The following is a 19,719-nucleotide window of genomic DNA, read 5'->3' as shown; positions in this document are numbered from 1 at the left end:
GAGGGCAATGAATGTACAAATGCGCTTTACACAATTGATGTATGTATGGATTGTGATAAGAATTGTATGAGCCCCTAATAAAATGATAAAAAAGAAAAAGAAAATGCTTCCTTCCAAATCTACTTTTTGTCCCTAGGAGACAGATTTGCTTTTAACAGTAGTCCAATGTTCCTCTCTATTTTCACACTGAAGTGCCTTTTAGACACCTCTGTAAAAGTCAATGCACCCCAAAATTGGCACAGAGTGAGCTCCCTTGAGTTGGGCGACCGGAAGGGCTGCTGGGAAGGGACCAGAAAGAAAAGGCATTTCCATCCAACTTGTTCTTAGCCTCTTTGGAAAACAAAGCACAATAGGCTCCAGCCAAAGGCACCAACGATATGGGAAAGGCTGGTTCTGCGTGGCATTGACATGTGCTTCATGGACAATCAGATTACGGGAGGGTGAGAAAGCTGAGGACGGTTGCTAAGGCATCTCAGCAGGCAGTGCACAGAACTGACGTTCACCCAGTTCTACCAAACAAGATTTCACTGTTAAATCTAATCTAATGAGCAAATACACGAAGATGACTGCTTCTTTGTGATCTGAAGATCTGGGGTTTTGCTTTCGCTGCCAGGTCAGGGTCAGAAAGAGAAGTGTGTTGCTATCTCCAGGCTTGCTGCACTGCTGGTCAAGAGAGCAGACAGAGCCATGAGCCGCGGATGAGTTTCACACAGTCCGGGAAACACCAATGTATTGGAGCAGACTAAATTTCAAGTCAGTCTTCACCTATTGGTTCTCTCCATTTCACTTTAAAGGATGCAGAAGGCACTATTTATGCTTATGTTCACTTGGCCCAGAATGAATTATTATGAGTTTGCAGGAAGATGTACAAATATATAGATCCTTCACCAAAAGGCCAAATTTCACTATACGGACCAATAACAGCAACTGCTTTCTGAGGTTTCAACGTTCAGATGTCAGCAGGGCCTAGTGAATACCATTTTAAGGACTCTTAACTCAGAAAGAGATCCATGGGTAAGTTCCAGGGTCTGCACACGTGAACCAGAGGCAGCAGGAAGAGCAGAGCAGTTTCCAGGACGAGAAATGACTTAGCCTCGCAGACCCTGGGGACAGCCATGTTGGACCCAAACATAATATCCAAGAAAATGGGACTAGTTGGTATATTAAAATAAACAAAACTACCTAGTTATATATGCTTCTGAGAATTTCTACCACAAAGTAACAAGGGTAAACGAATAGCATGCTTTTCATAAAATACTACTTAACAATTATTTCAACTTCCAAAGAACTAAGAGAACCAAGTGGTTTTATGCTAGGGTTCAGAACTTTAGTACTTCCAACTGGAGTCAGTCCTTGGCATAGCTTTATAAGATAGAGGAGTTCTCTCCTTATTTAGATGGGGACCAATTTAGTTAAGCCCCAGACCTGTCTTTTAAAATCCCACCCTGAACTTCTCTGAAAAACCCAAGGTCATGTTTACAGAAAAGACGCATAGCGGATTAGATAAATGTGGAACCGTTTGAGCTGCAGGTTTACTTTCTTATTCTAGCATGAAGGCTGCTAATCCTCAGATGATTATTTTTGCATTATAAACTATATTTCCTGGATTATGAAACTAATTCCCCACCTGACACACTCATGACATTTTGTAAGAGCTAATTTTAGACCATTCCCGGCTTTTTCATTTCATCATCAGAGACTAAAACTTTAAAAAAATGCTCTCAGGCCTCTCAAAACTCTCCTGCAAGCTAACAAAACAACAACAACAAACTCCAGCAAAACATGACATAAGCTGACAAACGGCTTTATATACTGTGGACAAGATGAAAGCAGGGGTATTTATTACTCCTTTTCAATAACTGGTGGGTGAGGAGAGTCCTGAGTGCTATGAAAAACTGGTCATATAATGTCATTTACAAGAGACAGAAAACGCCTGCAAAGCTCTGTATTAGATAAAAGAAATGAATTGCACTATCAGTGGCAGTATTTAATACAGTGTGATTGAATTGATAGATACTGTCAGATTTCTTAGTCCTTTTGTTACACAGAGTAGCATTTGTGTGCCCTGCTATCCCACCCAACAATTGTTTTAACAGTAATATTTCACATTCTTGGAATGCTTTGTCATTCCTAAAGCATTTCCATAGCATTGTTATTTCACTTGCTTGTCACTAGGACCCAGTGATGTAGAATAACAATTGCTACCTACAGTTTATAAATGAGTGGAAAGAGTCAGACTATAGGAATATATCTCAACCAAACCAAACTCACTGCCATCCAGTTGATGCCAACTCAAGAGCTATCCTACAGGAGTGGGCGGAATTGCCCCTGTGAGTTTCCAAGACCATACTCCTTATGGGAGTAAAAAGCCCCATTTTCCTTCCTCAGAGGGGCTTGAGGTTTCAAACTGCTGACCTTGCAGTTAGTGGCCCAACACATAATGACCCATGCCACCAGGCACCACCATAACTCCTATAAATATAATACAGCCCTAAGTAGTTCTGAAACCAGACGCGGAGTTGAAGTGCGCACACACACACACAGTTCATAGTTGAATGAAAATTTCTAAGGAAATATATCTCCTCTTAAAAACTATTTATATTTATAGTTTTAGGTTTTCTCCTTTGTCTTTGAGATGGGTTAAATGTACATAGGTGCAACTCAAAATTAAACAATGATTTTTTAATGATTTATTTGTAAATGATAGATATATTTCATCTTAAGTAAAAAGAAGAGGTAAAAATTCAGTTTACTGGGAAGAGGAATTCGAGGTCTATATTGCCTCACAAAAAGCCTGACTAAGGTTGCTCTCAATAGCAAAATTGCCCAGTACATTTAAATTATGGGGTTTATGAAAATTTGATTCATACAGAACTGTGTAGGAATACATATGTTATATAAATCGGTGTTCACCTGTAATTGACTCTAGAGAGAACAATTGAGTGATAATAATAAGAACACACTCCTGTCTTTCTTCATTGTATATTTTAAAGTGCTCTCCCCTAATTCATTTGTCTTTGTCAATCTTATAAGGCAAGCAGAGTAGGTATTACTACCCTTTCTCTACAGATGAGAAATTAAGAGGTTAAGTGACTTGCCCAAGGTCAGACAGACAATTCATTCATTATTATCTAAGTGATGTAGTTTTAACAGGGCAATCAAGGAAGTAAGTTTTTTCCTCCTGGCTTTTTTTAAACCAGCTGCAAAGGCTATTAAAACAGAAGTGGATGATCTCACAAATACAATGTACAGTGAAAGTAGCCAGACTTAAATATGTACATACAGAATGATCCGACTAATATAAAATTAAAATCTGGTAGGAGCAATCTACCAGTGATAGAGTCCGAAGAGGAGTTGACAAGGGGGAGTTAACCTAAGGGGGGCGCCTTGTGACTGGGGAGCTATAAGGGCTCCTTTCATGGCATTCCCTCCCAAACTTATTTGGCTTACCATCCCCTTTTCAGGTTCCCCCTGGCAATTAGCACTTTTTGTACTATAGCCCAAAGTGCAAGTATCTGCCCTGGTGGGATAGTGGTTACAAGTCGGGCTGCTAACCTCAAAGTCAGCGATTCAAAACCACCATTTGCTCCATGGGACACAAATGAGGCTTTACTCCTGTACAGATTTACATTCTTGAAAATCAACAGGGGCAGTTCTGCCCTCTCTTGTAGCGTCACTATGAGTTGATATCACTCGATGGCATGGAATTTGGTATCCATTTCAGGGGTGGTATTGCCCACCATGGGAAACACTATCTAAGGTGTGATAATGTTTCATTTCTTGATCTGGTTTGTAGTGAGATGGTTGTTTACTTGTGAAATGACACTGAGTTGTGAGCTTATGATTTGTCTAATTTGCTTTATCTTATTAGAGGGTTTTGTTTTTTGGTTAAAGGGTTTTGTAACTTTAAAAACACTTCAGTTCCCTGTAGAGGCTCATGATCATACACTCACCCTTCGAACAGTTGTATTCCCAATTACGTTTCTTAGCTGCATCATGAGAATAAGGACTTGAACTAAATCTGCAGAATTTAGAAGACAAATTTCATAGGAAAATAAAGTCCCCAGGTTTACCTTTGAGAGAGTACACTAAAGATATCATTCTTTTAGGACTACAGAGCATTTATATTTAATGACAGCAAGCTAAGGATTGTAGAAGACTGGGATTATTTTGTGATGTATATGGTATATCCCAGAAAATGGATTCCTGGTGGTGAATTGGTTAAGCATTAGGCTGCAAGGTCGGCAGTTCAAAATCACCAGCAGCTCCATAAGAGAAAGACTAGGCTTTCTACTCCAGTAAACAGTGACAGTCTTGGAAATCCACAGGGGTCACTATGAGGCAGCGACTCAATGGCAGTGAGTAAGAGAGTATGACATAGGTGAGGCCCCTGGGTGATGGGGGCAGTTACTACACAATTTGGCGTCCACTGAAGACACCTGGGAAAGGACTTGAGGATCTACTGCTGACAAGCCAGCCTTTCAAAACCTAATGGAACGTGGTTCTACATTCATGGGGTCGCCATGAATCCAAATCATGTGAATCCAAGGAAGGTCATGACATAAGTTAAGCATCGATCTATATTCATTTGATTTTTCAACGGTGCAAATGAGGATGTTTTGTCTGCCATCAAGGCATACAGCCAATGCCACGATAAAAATCTAACTATCCTGTCCACATCTGAAGGCAAATATGGGCTCCTGAGAATTCTGCAAAGCCTTCAAGCTAAGCAGGATGTGTAGAAGGAATATGTTTTGACCATTATCCAGGATAGAAAGTACAGGTGCACTCATGTGCTTAAACTTACACTGGAGTCATGCTGTGACTAATCGCTAATTGCTGAACATGTAGCGTTATCACTGGTGACACATTTGTGCTTCGTTTTTCCATCATTCGAAAGAAAAAAGTTTGTACAAAAAATGATCTATTACAGGTCAGGAACAGGGAATATCCACATGGTGAGGCAGATTAGTTCCTGAGAATGTTCACTTCACTAGTGACCTTGCAAAGGCAGCTTACACCTACAGGTCAGGAGGGTCCTTCTGAGCTCTCACAGGGCTGTGGAAAGGCATTCCATTCAGGAAGAAGCCTCTGACCTTAAACCAGTTTACTCCTTCATTTTAAGTCTCTCACTAACTCTTGTGCCCCTGTGTACTACTTTCACCATGATGTAGCTTTAAAAAGAAAATTTAAATAAAGCTTATTCCCTGAAATTTCTACTTAAGCTGCTAATGAGCATATCCTTGAATTTAACCTATCTTACAGTCACGGCGCTGCAATAGTCAGAATGGGCCCCACGGCAGCAGGTTTGATTATTTCGGATTTACATTTCTAACAAAAAGCCAGACGCACCGTCATGAAGTCAATTTGGACTCAAATCGGCCCCTAAAGGATTTCCAAGACTGAAACTCTTTTCATGAGCAGAAAACCCAGAAGTGGCTGGTGCGTTTGAACCTTTGACTTTGTGGTTAACATCCAAATCCCTAACAAAGAGGGCTCCTTTCAGTTATAGCAGAGATGCCAAACTCAAATGCCCCCCTTGACCCTTCGCAGTGTCTCTCCATCTCTCCCCTCATCTAAGACTTGGTGATGTACATATGTAGCTCTTGACTGTAGCATGTGCTACACGGCTCTTAATATTTTTGACTCTTACTTTCGCTCTTTCACTACAGGTTGGATGACGGATACTTTGACACACATAATCTGAAATAATACACATACTCATAATATTATATTTACATATAATATTATCATGGGTCTTTTATTGACCAATATTGACAAAGCCAATATTAATTAAGAGTGTGATAAAGCTATTAAGATGACTAATACTATGCTTCACTATATTAAAAGGTTGGCAACTTTGATAATCAATATTTACTGCTTTGCAGGTCATAGCACCTCCGTCATAACTATTCAACTCTGTTATTTAAAGTGAAAACAGCCAGAAATAATATGTAAGAAAATGAGCATGAACATACTTCAATGAAACTTCAGCTGCTACAACTGGTAGCCAGCAGATTGGGCCTATAAGCAGCAGTTTTCTGACCCCCTCAAAACTCAAAGGTGTTTACATTGTGGCATTAAAAATGATAAGCTGTTTCTAAGTTCATTTCTGACTCTGGTCAGAGACAAGAGAACATAGACTTTTCTAATGTCCATTATCAGTCCATATTGGCTCATTAATTAAAGCTGATATGTGGTTTTTCAATTAGCCAAGCATCATCCTTACAGTACTAATATGCTATTTGAATTTCTCCATCTCATCCCCAGTGAGCACACTGAAGGCTTTCTCCAGTCTTAATTATAGTTTTTAATATTCAGTCCATTCAGTGTCTTGCATATAGAAGCACATCAATTTTGAATACTTACCATTAAGCCTTCTTCTCCTGGTTTCCCTGGCTCACCCTTAAAAGAGCATAGGAATAATTTTATTAATGCTATAAACATGGAAAATCAATTTTAATAACCAATTTTGGTTATTTTCTTTTTACAAAAATACCCACTGGGAGCGTGTTAACGGCAAGTCTACTTTCAGGCTAAATAGAGGAACGCAAACATGACACAATTAAAAGAGAGCTCATTTTCTTTGTTTTTCAAATGTATAATATGAGACACTTATTTAATAAGATAAATACAGAAGCCAGCAGAGATGCCAGAATGAAGCCCAGAACGCAGTCCAAGTACAATCAGTAGCTGTCGTGACTGGGTGGCATCGAGTTGATTCCGTCTCCCAGTGACCCCAGGTGAGGAAGCGCAACTGTCCTTCTCGACTCCACCCTTCAGGGGAGCAGATCATTCGCGCTTGCTCCTGAGTATGAAGGTTCAAACTATCAACGTTTTGGTTAGAAGCTAGATGTTTAACTGCAGCGCCATCAGTGCTTTATAAATAAAGCTAATCAAAATTATTATATTGTAGGTGACTAAGTGATCTTAAAAATGGTTTAATTATAATTACAGTGAAGCCTCATATGGTATGTCCTATTGCCGATGACAGAAAGGTGATGGCTGATGTTTTCTTTAGGAGATGTCAGACCCTTCACGTGCAGCACAGAGGGACAATTTGTTCTTAGGGCAGGCATTTTCAACAAATGGAGTCTGAGAATGGTTTTAAGGTTTTGTTTCTGGTTTTGGGTTTTAAGGCTTTGTCCTCTTGAATTAATGATGGTTTTCACCCAGCAGCTCTTGTGAAGGAGAAAGAGGAGGCAGGTGCTTCTGTAATTATCGATAGCCTTGTAAACCATATGGAGCAGGTCTACTATGTCTACAGAGCCACCTGGAATGAGAATGGACACAGCAGTGGGATTCTTTTTGTGGGGGGTGTGATTCAGAAAGGGAAATGGGCTTATAGAACAAGGTTATCTCAGATGACATTTTCAATATCCTACACTGTTATAAAGAACTCGTCTTTGAAAAAAAATAGGTAAACTATGCATTGGCATGGAACTGGGAAGAAATATACACAAAACCTTAATGACTGTGACTTATTTTCTTCTCTTTGACTTTCTTTAGTTTCTGAACTTCTTACTCTGTAGGTACTTCCGGCATTGCTTTTGTACCACAACAGCACTAAAGAGTGGCATTTCAGATGAAGCAAAAATGGAGAAGTTGTTTAGGTGCACAGGAAGCCTCAGTCTCAACTCTTGAAGTCACTGTGTAAATCTAAACATGTTTATCCTCTTCCATTCACATATGATGTGCTGGGCAGCTTTTGACCATTGAAAGCACTTTTAGATCATGTTTATTAATAGGACTCAAATACAAGGAACAAACGATATTCAAACCATATCCCTCGGTGTTTTCACAATTGGTTTTAAATTTCTTGTTACCATTTTTTGTGTGAAGTTCCTTTGCTTCCCATAAACAATATGGAAATTTATTATCCCTGATGTTGCCCTTTTGGAAAGTGTTACTGGGATTCCTCCTAAGTTTTCTAACTCATCTCCCACTCACGCCAAAGGCTTTGGGGGTTCCCTAGAGGCAAACACAGGTATGATCAGGCATCGCCAACCCGGAGCACTGTGAGGTTTACCTGAAGACCAGTGTAGCTTCCTCATAGGCTAAGTGCTAAGACAGAGCCCTGCAGGGACTGACCTGCTCTCCTTTGGGGTTTTCCCATCATTTCACTTCACCATCCAGTTCACGGACCCCGTAAATGTGTGACTCCTCCACACCTACTTCCATCCCAGTTCTCAGTCCTTAAAACAACGCCAAACATGTGACGAAAACAGGTCCCCAGAGCAACTCACGGGCACGCCTGGCATTCCACGGGGGCCATCTTTCCCTGTGTCCCCAGGCGGACCTCTGGGGCCTGGTGGGCCTGGTGGTCCCGGAGGTCCCGCCTGTCCTTGGTCACCCTGTGATGGAGAAGAAAAGAGACCCACGATGACCATGAAGGATGAAGGCCCCGCTCTTCATTTCAACACTTTAAATGTGTGTTATCTAATCCAAATTTCTACCCTGAAAAGAACCAGAACATGGAAAACATGAAGCCTGTAGGCAATTTGCCTGCCAGCAGGGAGCAAATACATATTCATGCTGGGTGCGCGGAATAGATGCTGTTACCATCAAAGCTGCTCCGGATGCCAGCACTGGCAGCTCTCAAGGCCATCACTACAGTCGGCGTGGACATTAAACTTTTGCACAGCTTTGTCTGTGACAATGTTGCCTCGGTTATAGTCATCTTGCTTAGTCAAATGTGGCAACTTAGAGTTGGACAAATTGGGTTTACCTTGTTTATAGCCTATAAAATTAAGGACATGAGATGCCTGCCATATGGTGTAATAGTCTATAAATTACCAGAGCTGTAGAGTTAAGAAATGGACTCTATTACTGAATCCAATTTAGATTGTTTTCTTTATTTCTTTTTTTTTAACTTAAGAACCAATTAAGTAAGTTTTCCTTTGGTACTTTTATATACATCTTATATAAATGCAGAGTCATACACATAGTTGCATGCTGAAATATTTCCTCGTAAATAAATAAATAAATGAATGCCCCCTCCCCCCAACCCAGGAGAGACAAATGGTAAAGTAACAGTATCCAGAGTCATCACCAAATGCAAAGGAGAAATTAGAAGTCAGCAAGGATAAGCACTACCTTAATCAAGCGGCGTTTAATGAGCTGCTGATCAGCAGAGAGAAACCCATGATTGATTTTAGGAAACACCATCTGAGCGAGCAGTCAGGTGAAGTCAAAGGTTGGAGTTCAGAGATGAGAGAGTTGAAGAATAGACATCAGAGGGTCCCAAGGAAGAAATAGAGATAGACATATTAGGCTTATTATAACCATTCAACAAAAGAGAACTGGCACTTGTGTCTCACACCAAACTCTCTGGATCTTCGTGAAAGGCCTATGATCCTGAAACCCGATGGGGAGCCCAGATTTTTCATTTGAACCGAATTGTTTTTCTTTCACCCCATCCTTTTTTGCTGCCCATGTTGGGTCCTGTTACTGTGGTATAGGAACAGCAGCGGGAAGGCTTCCACCACCCTGTACTATGCACCCAGAGCAGATGGTCCAGAGACAAAGCACCAGTTCAATTCCCGTCAGACTTTTCAACCAGCACAACGTGGCCTGAACCCAACTGCCATTTGATTGATGCCCAAGGTCCAGCACACTTAGGACTATGTATTGGACTGAAATGCATCACAGAGCACTGGGGTGCATGCAGATTAAACCCCCTGAGGCAGGCTGGGGCCCTAGATACTGATGGCGGCCTCTCTTCACCGTACCTGCTTGACCTCAACACCCTGCTCTTGGGTGTTCTCAGACTCACCTTATTACATCAATGTGGCCAAATCAATGCCCCCAAACTTGAAGTGTATGAGCAGATAAAGTCAGTGGACTAGGCAAGCCAATTTAATGGCTCTTGCTCACTCTTATGCTGGTTGCAGACTCTGACTGGGCAGACACGAATTCCAACCACAAACCTTGACGGTGAGGATCTGATTACTGTGCAGAGCAGCAACTGTGGGGAAGCCTGGCAGACCCTATAGACGAGGCACAGCACCAAAACAACACGACACAAAACGTCACACAGACATTTCACTGCTGGACAAACAAAACATGCATGTGTCTAGGTGCCTAATATCTCCTCTTCGCTGCACTAAGGCCTGCCTAGTTCGACAAACACAGCAGACAGAACCACACACTTGCTTTTCCCAAGGAAGCCATTTCTCGAAGTGAAGGTGTTCAGCAAGAACTCATTGTAATCATCCCAGCAGCATGATAATCGATCAATGAGCTGTGTGTAGACATTAGTAGAAGGAGTCTGCAACTCTTAACACATCTGGATGTTTTATTTCCTACTTCTTACTATGCTGAAGAGATATTTTTAAATTGTTGTGATATATATATATATGTGTGTGTGTTTGCCAATTCAAAAAGTTTTAGGTGCACAATTTAGTGATACCAGTTAATGAATCATGTTGTATAACATTTCTGGAATCTTACATACAAATGTTAGTACAAAATAAAGATAACTACATACACTCTTGATATATTTGGGTTACTGACAACTCAAGACATACAATACAAGTATTCATTCTTGATTTTGGACACCAACAGTGAACAGACTTTGGCTGTCAGTTCACAAATGTTCTTTAGAATAAATACAGCAAGCTTCACAAAGCATCATCTTACCACCCACATCTCGAAATTTCTCTCCCCAATCATAGATGCCTCTCCGTTCTCTCCTTTTCAGGAATTCGTGCAGAGCGGTGGAGGTGAGATCTGTCTCTCATAACAGGGGGGTTTCATGCTGGGGGATTATGGACACACTCTGCAGGAATCACTTCTGTCAGGTCACTTTTCCAAGAGAACTTGACAGTTCACACAACCCCCTTCAAGCAGGAATGTGCTTTTCAGTTCCATGGCCAATGAGATTTGGGAGAGATGTTTCGGAGACAAGGTACACTGCAATAACCGCTAGCAAGTGGGTCGGTCTGAGAGAGAAATGTTTGCCTTTGCTCCATTTCCTTTCCAACAATCGGAGCAACTGGAGCCTTGCCTCCCAGTGTTTCCCCCTTTTTACCACAGAGCATGTTTACCACACAAATAAACAACAGCCACAGCTACACAAGGCCTCAGGTTTCCATTTGGTGTCTCCTACCTGAGCCTAAACCTTGCTTTCTTCTCCCTTCTTCCACCCAGATCTAGTCTGAGGTAGTTTACTGTGCCAACCTGGCCCATAAACACATGTGGGGTTCATTGAAAGGCGGAGGGATAAATGGCTCGGTGAGCCTCACCTTTCTAGTTCTCAGGTCTCTTGCTTCGTGAGACGGAGGACTTTGTGGATTGGTGTTGGGTTAATATGGGTTAATGTTGGACTTGTAGGCTTGGGTAGCACTAGGTTGGCATGTTTTTTTTTTGATGCACACTTAACCTTTATATAAAACTCTCTTATACATGGGTTTCTGTGGATTTGTTTCTCTAAAGTACCCAGACTAACACATAATCTAAGGATTATTTCCATCTAGGAAAGCCCAGAAAGGATGTAGGTTTTCAATTTTGTTATTTTTGTAGAGATATGCTTCCCGATCTCCCCGCTACTAGGGTGACATTTTTCTTTCTCAGGAAAGCCGGTGAAGGCGCGTTTGTAGTTGAAACATCTCTCTAATGCCTCTGCCGCGCGAGACCGTCTTTGGAAACAAAGCAGAGGAAATTTTATCCCTTTTCGCCAACTCCTTTCTGATAAGGCCATTCTGTGCCTGGGTAGCACTGGGGTGACTGTATCCTCTTTTCCTCCTCCCCAAGCAAAAGTCCTTTAAACAGAGACGCCACACAAATTCAGAAATGCTACAAGTTGGAAAACAGATGTGTACGATTTGCTTTTGTTTTACTATGGAATATGAGTTTAAAATGTTATTAGATGGTAATGTGCCAGCATCTTTCCATCTGTGACTCATTAGCCCGATATTACACAGTCAGAATTTTATATATAAACCTCATATTTATGTAACAAAGAACGAAAACAGATACAAACAAGAAGTCTATGAGGGATCAGAATCCTGATTATTGGCAATAAATCATAATGTCACTTTAAAAGGGATTATCTAACAAAAATAATTTAAAATTAAAAACCTTTTAACAGCACACATGGTAGACCTTACAAATGTTTTGAAATTTGAATGTATAAATAAATCACTTCTCGTACTCGTAAGTGAGCATGACCAGCGTGCTGTTTGGTCATATTTTCTAAATTCTCACCTCCCCACCACCCTCAAAACCATTACGTTTCATGACATCGAGGTTTGCTTTCCAACATTAATCTGAAGAGGGAAGCAAGGAGGCAAATCTCACCTTGGGCAGATTTTTTTCTCTCAAACAGAAAACCTATGATTGTGAAAGCTGACGTTACACCCTTCCATTATTTTAACTGTGGACACACTGCCCATTCATTGCTTAAAGCTAAAGATTTCAATTTATTTCAGGAGTTTAGGAGCCCTGGTGGCTTGGTGGCTTAGTGGTTCCATGTTGGGCTACTAACCATAACGTGAGCGGTTCGAGAGCACCAGGAGGAAGACTTGCCATCAACTCTTGTAAAGAGTTACAGTCCCCGAAACACACACAGAGGCAGTTCTACGTTGTCCTACGTTGTCGCTAGGGGTCACAATGGACTGCATGGCAGTTGGGTTCATTTTGTTTTTGCAAGAGTTTACAGGTAGCAAAAATAAAAGAAGGGATACTTGTGGGAGAATGCTCTCAAGTTAAAACAAAATCCCAAAGCCTCGGTTGCAAAATCCAGGGGAGTGTTTAAAGGCAATGATAAATCTGGTGCCTTTTCTTTTAAAGTCCATTTTAATTAACAGGAAAGGACTTTTAAGCATTGTTAAGTAACAACAGCAAGGATACATTATGGGGTAGAATGCAAATCTGCATTGCTCTGTTTCAATTATCACTCAATAGTGGCAGAATGCTTGACCTCACAGGGTCTCCGGAGTCCAGCTCACACAGGTGGGGAGGCTCTTCGAGGGCAGTCTAGAACACCCTGGTGGTGGATCACGGTCCTGAAGACACGAAAGCGTGGCCAGAACTGCTAAGCTTCCCCAGCTATTTGCACAGAGAATGCGCTTCTTCATTAACTATGCTGTTTCTGTCACAGCATCATTAGTCATAGTTCTTTCTAAATAAGTGGAATGGACATATTTCACACAATTTTACGTCTCGGAAAACTTGCCTGGTACACAGATGGTTTGTGGGGGGTGGGGGTGGGGGAGGGGAGTGTGCACCCAGAAAAAACATGGAGAAAGAGTCCAGGAATAAACTAAAATGTTGAAATAACTTGTACATGTTTCTACTTCGAAAGTTGTTGAATGCTCTCAAACGGAATGTACAAGAGTGTAATCTACCTTAGACAACCCACGTCCCTCCTTCCCAGCATAGAGAATCAGACAACTGTATGAATCTCCAGGATATTCTATGACGTCAATAACTGTAAGAGACCCTGAGTTCCACTGTAGCAGGGGCTAGATCCCTCTTCGTTACAGTCTTAGCTTCCTAGTGCTGCTAAAACAGAATTATGGGTAGTTTTATTGAACAGAAGTTTCCTTTCCTAGGAGACTAGAGGTCAAGACTGGAGGTCAAGAATCTAGGGGCATCGCTTTCTCTGTCTGTGGGCTTTCGGAGACGGCCTTTGCTTCATTTCCTCCCCCTTGGTGCCTTGGTCATCTTCATATGGCACGACATCTGGATTCCCCAATTGCATTTCCTTCCTTCTGTGCCTAGTCGCTTTCTTTATCCCCAAATGGATTGTCTTAAGACACATCCTATACAGATATGCCTTCATTAACCTGACAAAGAACACTCACCCCCAAGTAGGGTTACATCAACATGCTAGGGGTTGGGATTGACAACGTGCTTTGGGGGACGCACTCATAACAATCACTCCAGAAGGGAAGACGGAAGCCTATTCCAAAGAGGAGCAAATAAACAGTGCATAAACAATGCTTCTAACACTTCAGAAATCATAAATTCAAAATCATATTGTCACTTTTATGGTGAGTTTAGCAATAATGAGTGTTATATGATTACATTATAGGAAGAAAATGTTGTGCTTTATGACAAGTATAAGGCAATGGCACAGCCAGAAATTTAATCCAGCACTTCTAAATCCAGATGTTGTCATTATGCAATTTATAATTTCTTTCTACTTGTCTTATAGTTTTAGCTTTCGAAAGCTTAAAAGTTGACTAACACACAACAGTAGTATCCAGAGCCCCTGTGCAGCATTCAATGTGGTCGGCCCGGGGGATTCAATGGCGAGTTAGACTCCATGTTCACAGGGTTTCAAGTCTGGTGGGGGGAAAATATACAGTTTCACGATGAGTTGGAATTGATGTGATGGAAGTAGGTTGTTTTGTACTTATAATCATATAGAGTGATAGGCGTTATTATGGAGTGAGAGAGAGAAAAGATACAAGGAAGTAATCGTGCACCTAACACCAGGTTTTCACCCTGGAAGACATGCTGAACTGGAAGGAGAAGGGTAGGAGTGGATACTGGAAGAGGAACACTGAAGATAGAGGGGATATTTGGGAAGATGTTACAACAGTCATTGAGGAATTGTGTACTAGACTTGGGAGGGGGAAATGTTGAAATTTGGCAGCCATATCTAGAAGGTAGAATTTCCAGGTTCTGTAGCTGATTGGAGAACGAGGAGCAGAGAACTGCCCTATGTCCTGTGTCTCTTGTTTGAGCAATGGAAGGATACTAGAGGAAACAGTAGGGGAAGAGTGAGTCTGCTGGGGGCAGAGTAGGTGGTTATGGAGAATGAACTCAGTTAATGATTTACTGCATGTAAGGTACCTGTAGCCACCCTGATGAGTCCAGTGGTTTGCAGGAACTTCAAGGTTGGTGGTTCAAATCCACCCAGTGTTGGCACAGAAGAAAAGCCCTAGGGGTTGACTGCTATAAGGATCACAGCCATGTGGACCTGATAAAGCAGTGCTCTTCTGTAATACACGGGGTTGCCATGAGTCAGAATCCACTCAAAGGCACTGCATTTGCTTGTAGTTTTTTGTTGGGTAGCCAAGAGGTGGTCCTTGGGTATATGTCAGGTGAGAGGTGGGAACCCCTGTAGCGTCAGACTGGAAGAAGTCACCCAGTGAGGCTGTAAGAGAAAGAGCCTCGAAAGACTTATTTTTAAGACATGTGCAAAGGAAGAGACAACTGCAAAGAGGGTTAAAGACAGAGCAGTTGCGGAAGCATAAGGAATAGGCGCACTTCCCTCACTAAGGTTCTCGGAAGGTAAATGACTCACTATTATGGATGCACAGACTTTACTCTGCCATTTGTTGCATCATGAATTTCATGGTGTAAATTGTACATAAAATGATCCGTAGTAAGAACCGGTTAACAGCTCTCAATATGGCCCTGGTAATGGATGCTTATTTGTGACCACAGGAAGTATATGTGAGGTTGTGGAGACATGTAGGGAAAATAAATAGAATTATTTTAATTTTAAAGGAAGTTACTAGCAAATGTTCTGAAGAAAAAATAGTGTTATTCTCAGAAATGAAAATCCTAGAGTTTCTCAGTATCAGGATTCTCTTTGCCCAAACTATATCAAGCATTACATACAACTATTGAAGTGGGCATGTATGCAGCATAAATAAAGATGAATATTCCTAGAAGTTGATACAATGATTTCTTACTAAGAGAGACCACAGGTGTGAAATCATTACACTAGAATTCAACAATATTTAGGTAAAAGGATAGCTTTAGTTTAACAGCATGAACTGTTAGAAACCTAAGGAAAAAAAGAAATTAAGAGAAAGAAATTGGATACTAAATCATTCCATAATGCAGTAGGTGGTATAATTAATAAGTAAGAAAATCAACTATATAAAGCAAAGTCGTTAAAATGATCCTTTGAACAAATATGAAAATTAAAGCCTGTGAGATGGGAATTTGTACTTCACTGAAAAAGCCTGCCATATGGAAGTATTAATTATAGCCCTCTAAAAACTAGCCTTCTATACTTGAATAAAATATTTGGCCTCCAAAGCTAATTTCTTTTTTTGAAAGATATTCCAAGTTTCACTCCAATAGGTTCTACCATAAAAGGCAACTCTGGTCAACAAGGAATTCTCTTCTTACATGTGAATTAATAAATTACATGGAAAAGAATGAGAACAGTTCAATCTCAACATTGACAAATGTCATTAAGAACACTAGCTACCAAAACCCTTAGTAAGCAGTGACTAACTGCAAAATATCTATGACTAGGCAGGGAAAGAGCAGACACACTTCAACACCGGCAAGTGCAAAGCAGCAGAAAGACTGACTAATTGAAACATCATGATGCAATGACTCACTAAAGCTAGAATCTCAAAGGCCAAGGAACTCAGCCAAGAACCGCTATCTTCCCAAGCAGAGCACTGTGTGGATTAACGACTGAAGTCCAGGTGTTCCTCCACTCCACCTCCAAACCCTTTGGGGCCACATGAAATTTCAGAGCGGTGAAACAAGCTTAATGTAGGAGGGAGTTATGAAGATCCTCAGAGTGATGGAGAAGCTGAGTCAGACTGATGACTCTTAACAAAACCAAAGCTGTAAGCGTGCATAGAAAGGGCATAGCCCAGGTAAGCTACCCCGGGAAGACTCCTCAAGAAAGTGGATCTAGAGTGGGTGGGAACAACTCTTCAGAGTAGGTACAGAAGTATTTAGAATAGGAGCAACTTCGCTCCTATCCACAGGGATGGGTACTCCTGCTTACGGAATAGTATTATGAAAATAAATACTAGAACCAATTAGAAAACGAGTGTTCCCTTTCCAAAAACATATCATATCTACACTTACTGTACTTGGAATATGGATGCTACATCTTGTTCCAGGTACTTTATCTTGAGATAAAAACCTTTCTCTCCATTTAGGGAAGGTCTCAGGACAATGGAAATGACTGAATATGAAGAATTCTTACAGGAGGTCAGATGGATGATGGCTAGAGAGAGCAAACCATTCATTCGGTCATGTAACAAAGGGCCTGAACCCCAGCGTCATGCTGAGTACAGTTAAAGAAGTTGTAGGGGTTTGCATCTGGTGATGAGAGGGTGATCATACGAACACCAACACAAATGAAAACATAAGCCATCTGTGCAAGCAGTGCACTGTTTCAGCACATTCTGACCGGAGAATGGAGATAATCCCATAGAAAGGATGACTTTCCAATGACCTAGTACGAAATGGTCAACAGGTCAACGCCATCAGTTGCCCTGAGGGAGAAACATGAGGCTTTCTGTCCCTATAAAGATTTATAGTATAGGTGCTTTACACAATTGATGTATGTATGGATTGTGATAAGAGTTGTATGAGCCCCTATTAAAACTAATTTAAAAAAAAGATTCATAGTATAGGAAAGAACCCCGTAAGAGGTGGGTCTACTCTGTCCCACTGGGCTGCTGTGAGTTGGAATCAACTTCATGGCTGTAGGGGTGTTTGTTGGTGGTGGTGGTGCTGGGTTTTTATTTTTTGTTGCTATTTGTTGTTTCCTTTTCAGAATCAAGGATGAATAAAGAGATGATGGAGCACAGATTTGCACCTCTGGAATATGGTATTCTGAATACAGAAAGGGGAAAGGCATGCTCAAGGTATACTGGGGTATCGAATTTGGCTGGTTTGGAGCACATAATTTTGGAGGAAGAACCTGGAAAATTTGGTAGGGCATAGGTGTGGGAGACCTTGAAAGGTGCTTTACAAAGGGAGAGCCACCTAAAAGTCTTTGCAGAATGCCCTACGTGGGGCTGAGACACATATCCCCAATAGTCATGGGGGAAAGATTCAAGACAAGATCCAGTGTGTGATCCCTTATCTACAACTCTAAATTCCAAAGTTTCTTAAAAAAAGACATCCTTTCCTAAATTTAGCCAGGACATTTTCCAAATAGGTGGCAAACTGATTCTGAGTGAAAATGTGCTCAGAAAGGTATAAGACTACTTATGGCTTTTAACAAACAATCGTTTTTGTGTGGGTCCATCTGTATTTTGCACTGAAGAAATATTAATGGTTTGGTGACAGACTGCCTCAGGTCTTGAAGGATATACGACAATACACAGGACAAACATGATCTGGACTTCATGATTCCCCAAATCTCTGAATTCTGGAACACCTTTGGCTCTGAGGGTTCTAAGGAGGGACTGTGAGGCTGTTCCAACGTTGATGATAAAGACACCTTGCACGGTTCTAAGGGTTAGAGGAAGAGTACTAAGTTTTGAAGTTAAGTCAGTGAATTTGGTTTTGAACAAGAAAATCTGTTAATACAGGCTCATCCATATGGGTGAATAGTGACTGGGGTCTTAAAAGCGTATGAACAACCATCAAAGGCAGAACTATTGGCCTCTTTCCATCTGGCACAAATAGGAGTGATGAAACTCCAAAGGATTAATGGACCATGTGAAGTTCAACCTCCATGACCCATAGACCAGAACTAGCTGGTACCCAGCCACCAATACAAACTGCTCCGGAAGAGAGTACATTAAAAGGTCCTGGATACCAATAATGAGAACAGAGATACCAGGAGGGGAAAGACAAGGGGGGGGGGGGGGGGAGAAAAAGGGAATCAATCACAATAATCTACATATAACCCCTTCCCACGGGGATGGACAACAGAAAAGTGGGTGAAGGGGGACAGTGGTCAGTGTCGGACATGGGGAAAAATGATAAATTATCAAGTGTTCATGAAGGAGGGAGTGTGGGGGAGGGGGAAATGAGGAGCTGATATCAAGGGCTCAAGTAGGAAGAAAATGTTTGGAAAATGATGATGGCAACATTTGTACAAATGTGCTTGACACAATGGATGTATGTATGGATTGTGATAAGCCCCCAATAATATGATTTTTTTTTAAAGGTCCTGGATAGGGTAGGGAAAACATGGAAAATAAAACTCAGAATCATAAAATAAATCACATCCAATGGTTGGACAGAGACTGGTCAGCCCTCAGAACTATGTTCCTTAGTTACCCCGCAGGCTTGGAACTGAACTCAGCCCACTCACTCAACTTTCAGGTAAACAAGAAACAGGTACATAAGAGGGAGAGTCACACCGGGAAGGTACGCATCCCTTCGAACCATCCAACATTTGGGATCCAAGGGGCAGCATTTCCACAGGGACTAAGTTCAGGAGGCACAAAGGGAAGGGACAGGGAAGGAGTGTGGATGAAAATGGAAAACACAGGGAAGAAGTGAGCTGAACACTCTTCCAGCAGGAGGATTGCAATCAGTGGCATGAAACAAACATGTAAGAACAGCTGAATTAAAAATAGATGTTTTCCATAAACCTTCACTCAAATTATAATAAAATGTCAAAAATAATAATAATGTAGGCCAGTCTGGGTAATGAACTGTCTACATATATGGCAATCTGAACTGTGCACTATAATAAATTAGTTTATAATAATTAAGTATAAATGTCCATTTAAAGTTTCAAGCTTACATTTTAATCAGAACCAGGTGATCAATGATCTGACATACATGTAAAGACTTGAAGATAAACAAGCAACCATCTAGTTGAGAAGCAACAAAGTCCACATGGAAGAAGCACACCAGCCTGTGTGATCATGAGGTGTCGATGGAATCAGATACCAGGCATCTAAGACCGAGAACAAAATCATACCCAAGGTGAATGGGGTGGGGTCATGGAGTGGAGACCCAATGCCCATCTGTAGACAATGGGGCATCCCCGTACAGAAGGGTCACAGGGAAGAAATGAGCTAGTCAGGGTGC

General features: G+C 41.3%; 1 protein-coding gene across 8 annotated transcripts in view; it reads right to left on the bottom strand.

The window, feature by feature from the left end:
• COL25A1 (collagen type XXV alpha 1 chain) overlaps nucleotides 1–19,719 on the bottom strand; it is a 580,731-nt gene that overhangs the window by 146,618 nt on the left and 414,394 nt on the right. For all 8 annotated transcript variants that reach the window (XM_045284160.1, XM_045284159.1, XM_045284163.1 and 5 more), the window contains exons 8-10: nucleotides 9,097–9,168; nucleotides 8,247–8,354; nucleotides 6,370–6,405 (exon numbers count right to left, since the gene is read on the bottom strand). In XM_045284160.1, the coding sequence (XP_045140095.1) occupies nucleotides 6,370–6,405; nucleotides 8,247–8,354; nucleotides 9,097–9,168 (216 nt within the window). The remainder of the gene's footprint in view (nucleotides 1–6,369; nucleotides 6,406–8,246; nucleotides 8,355–9,096; nucleotides 9,169–19,719) is intronic.

Source organism: Echinops telfairi, unplaced genomic scaffold (assembly GCF_000313985.2).
Source record: "Echinops telfairi isolate 266 unplaced genomic scaffold, ASM31398v2 ScPeMD7_7468;HRSCAF=8506_0, whole genome shotgun sequence".
Classification (NCBI taxonomy): domain Eukaryota; kingdom Metazoa; phylum Chordata; class Mammalia; order Afrosoricida; family Tenrecidae; genus Echinops; species Echinops telfairi.
This window is presented reverse-complemented; position numbering and strand designations above follow the sequence as displayed.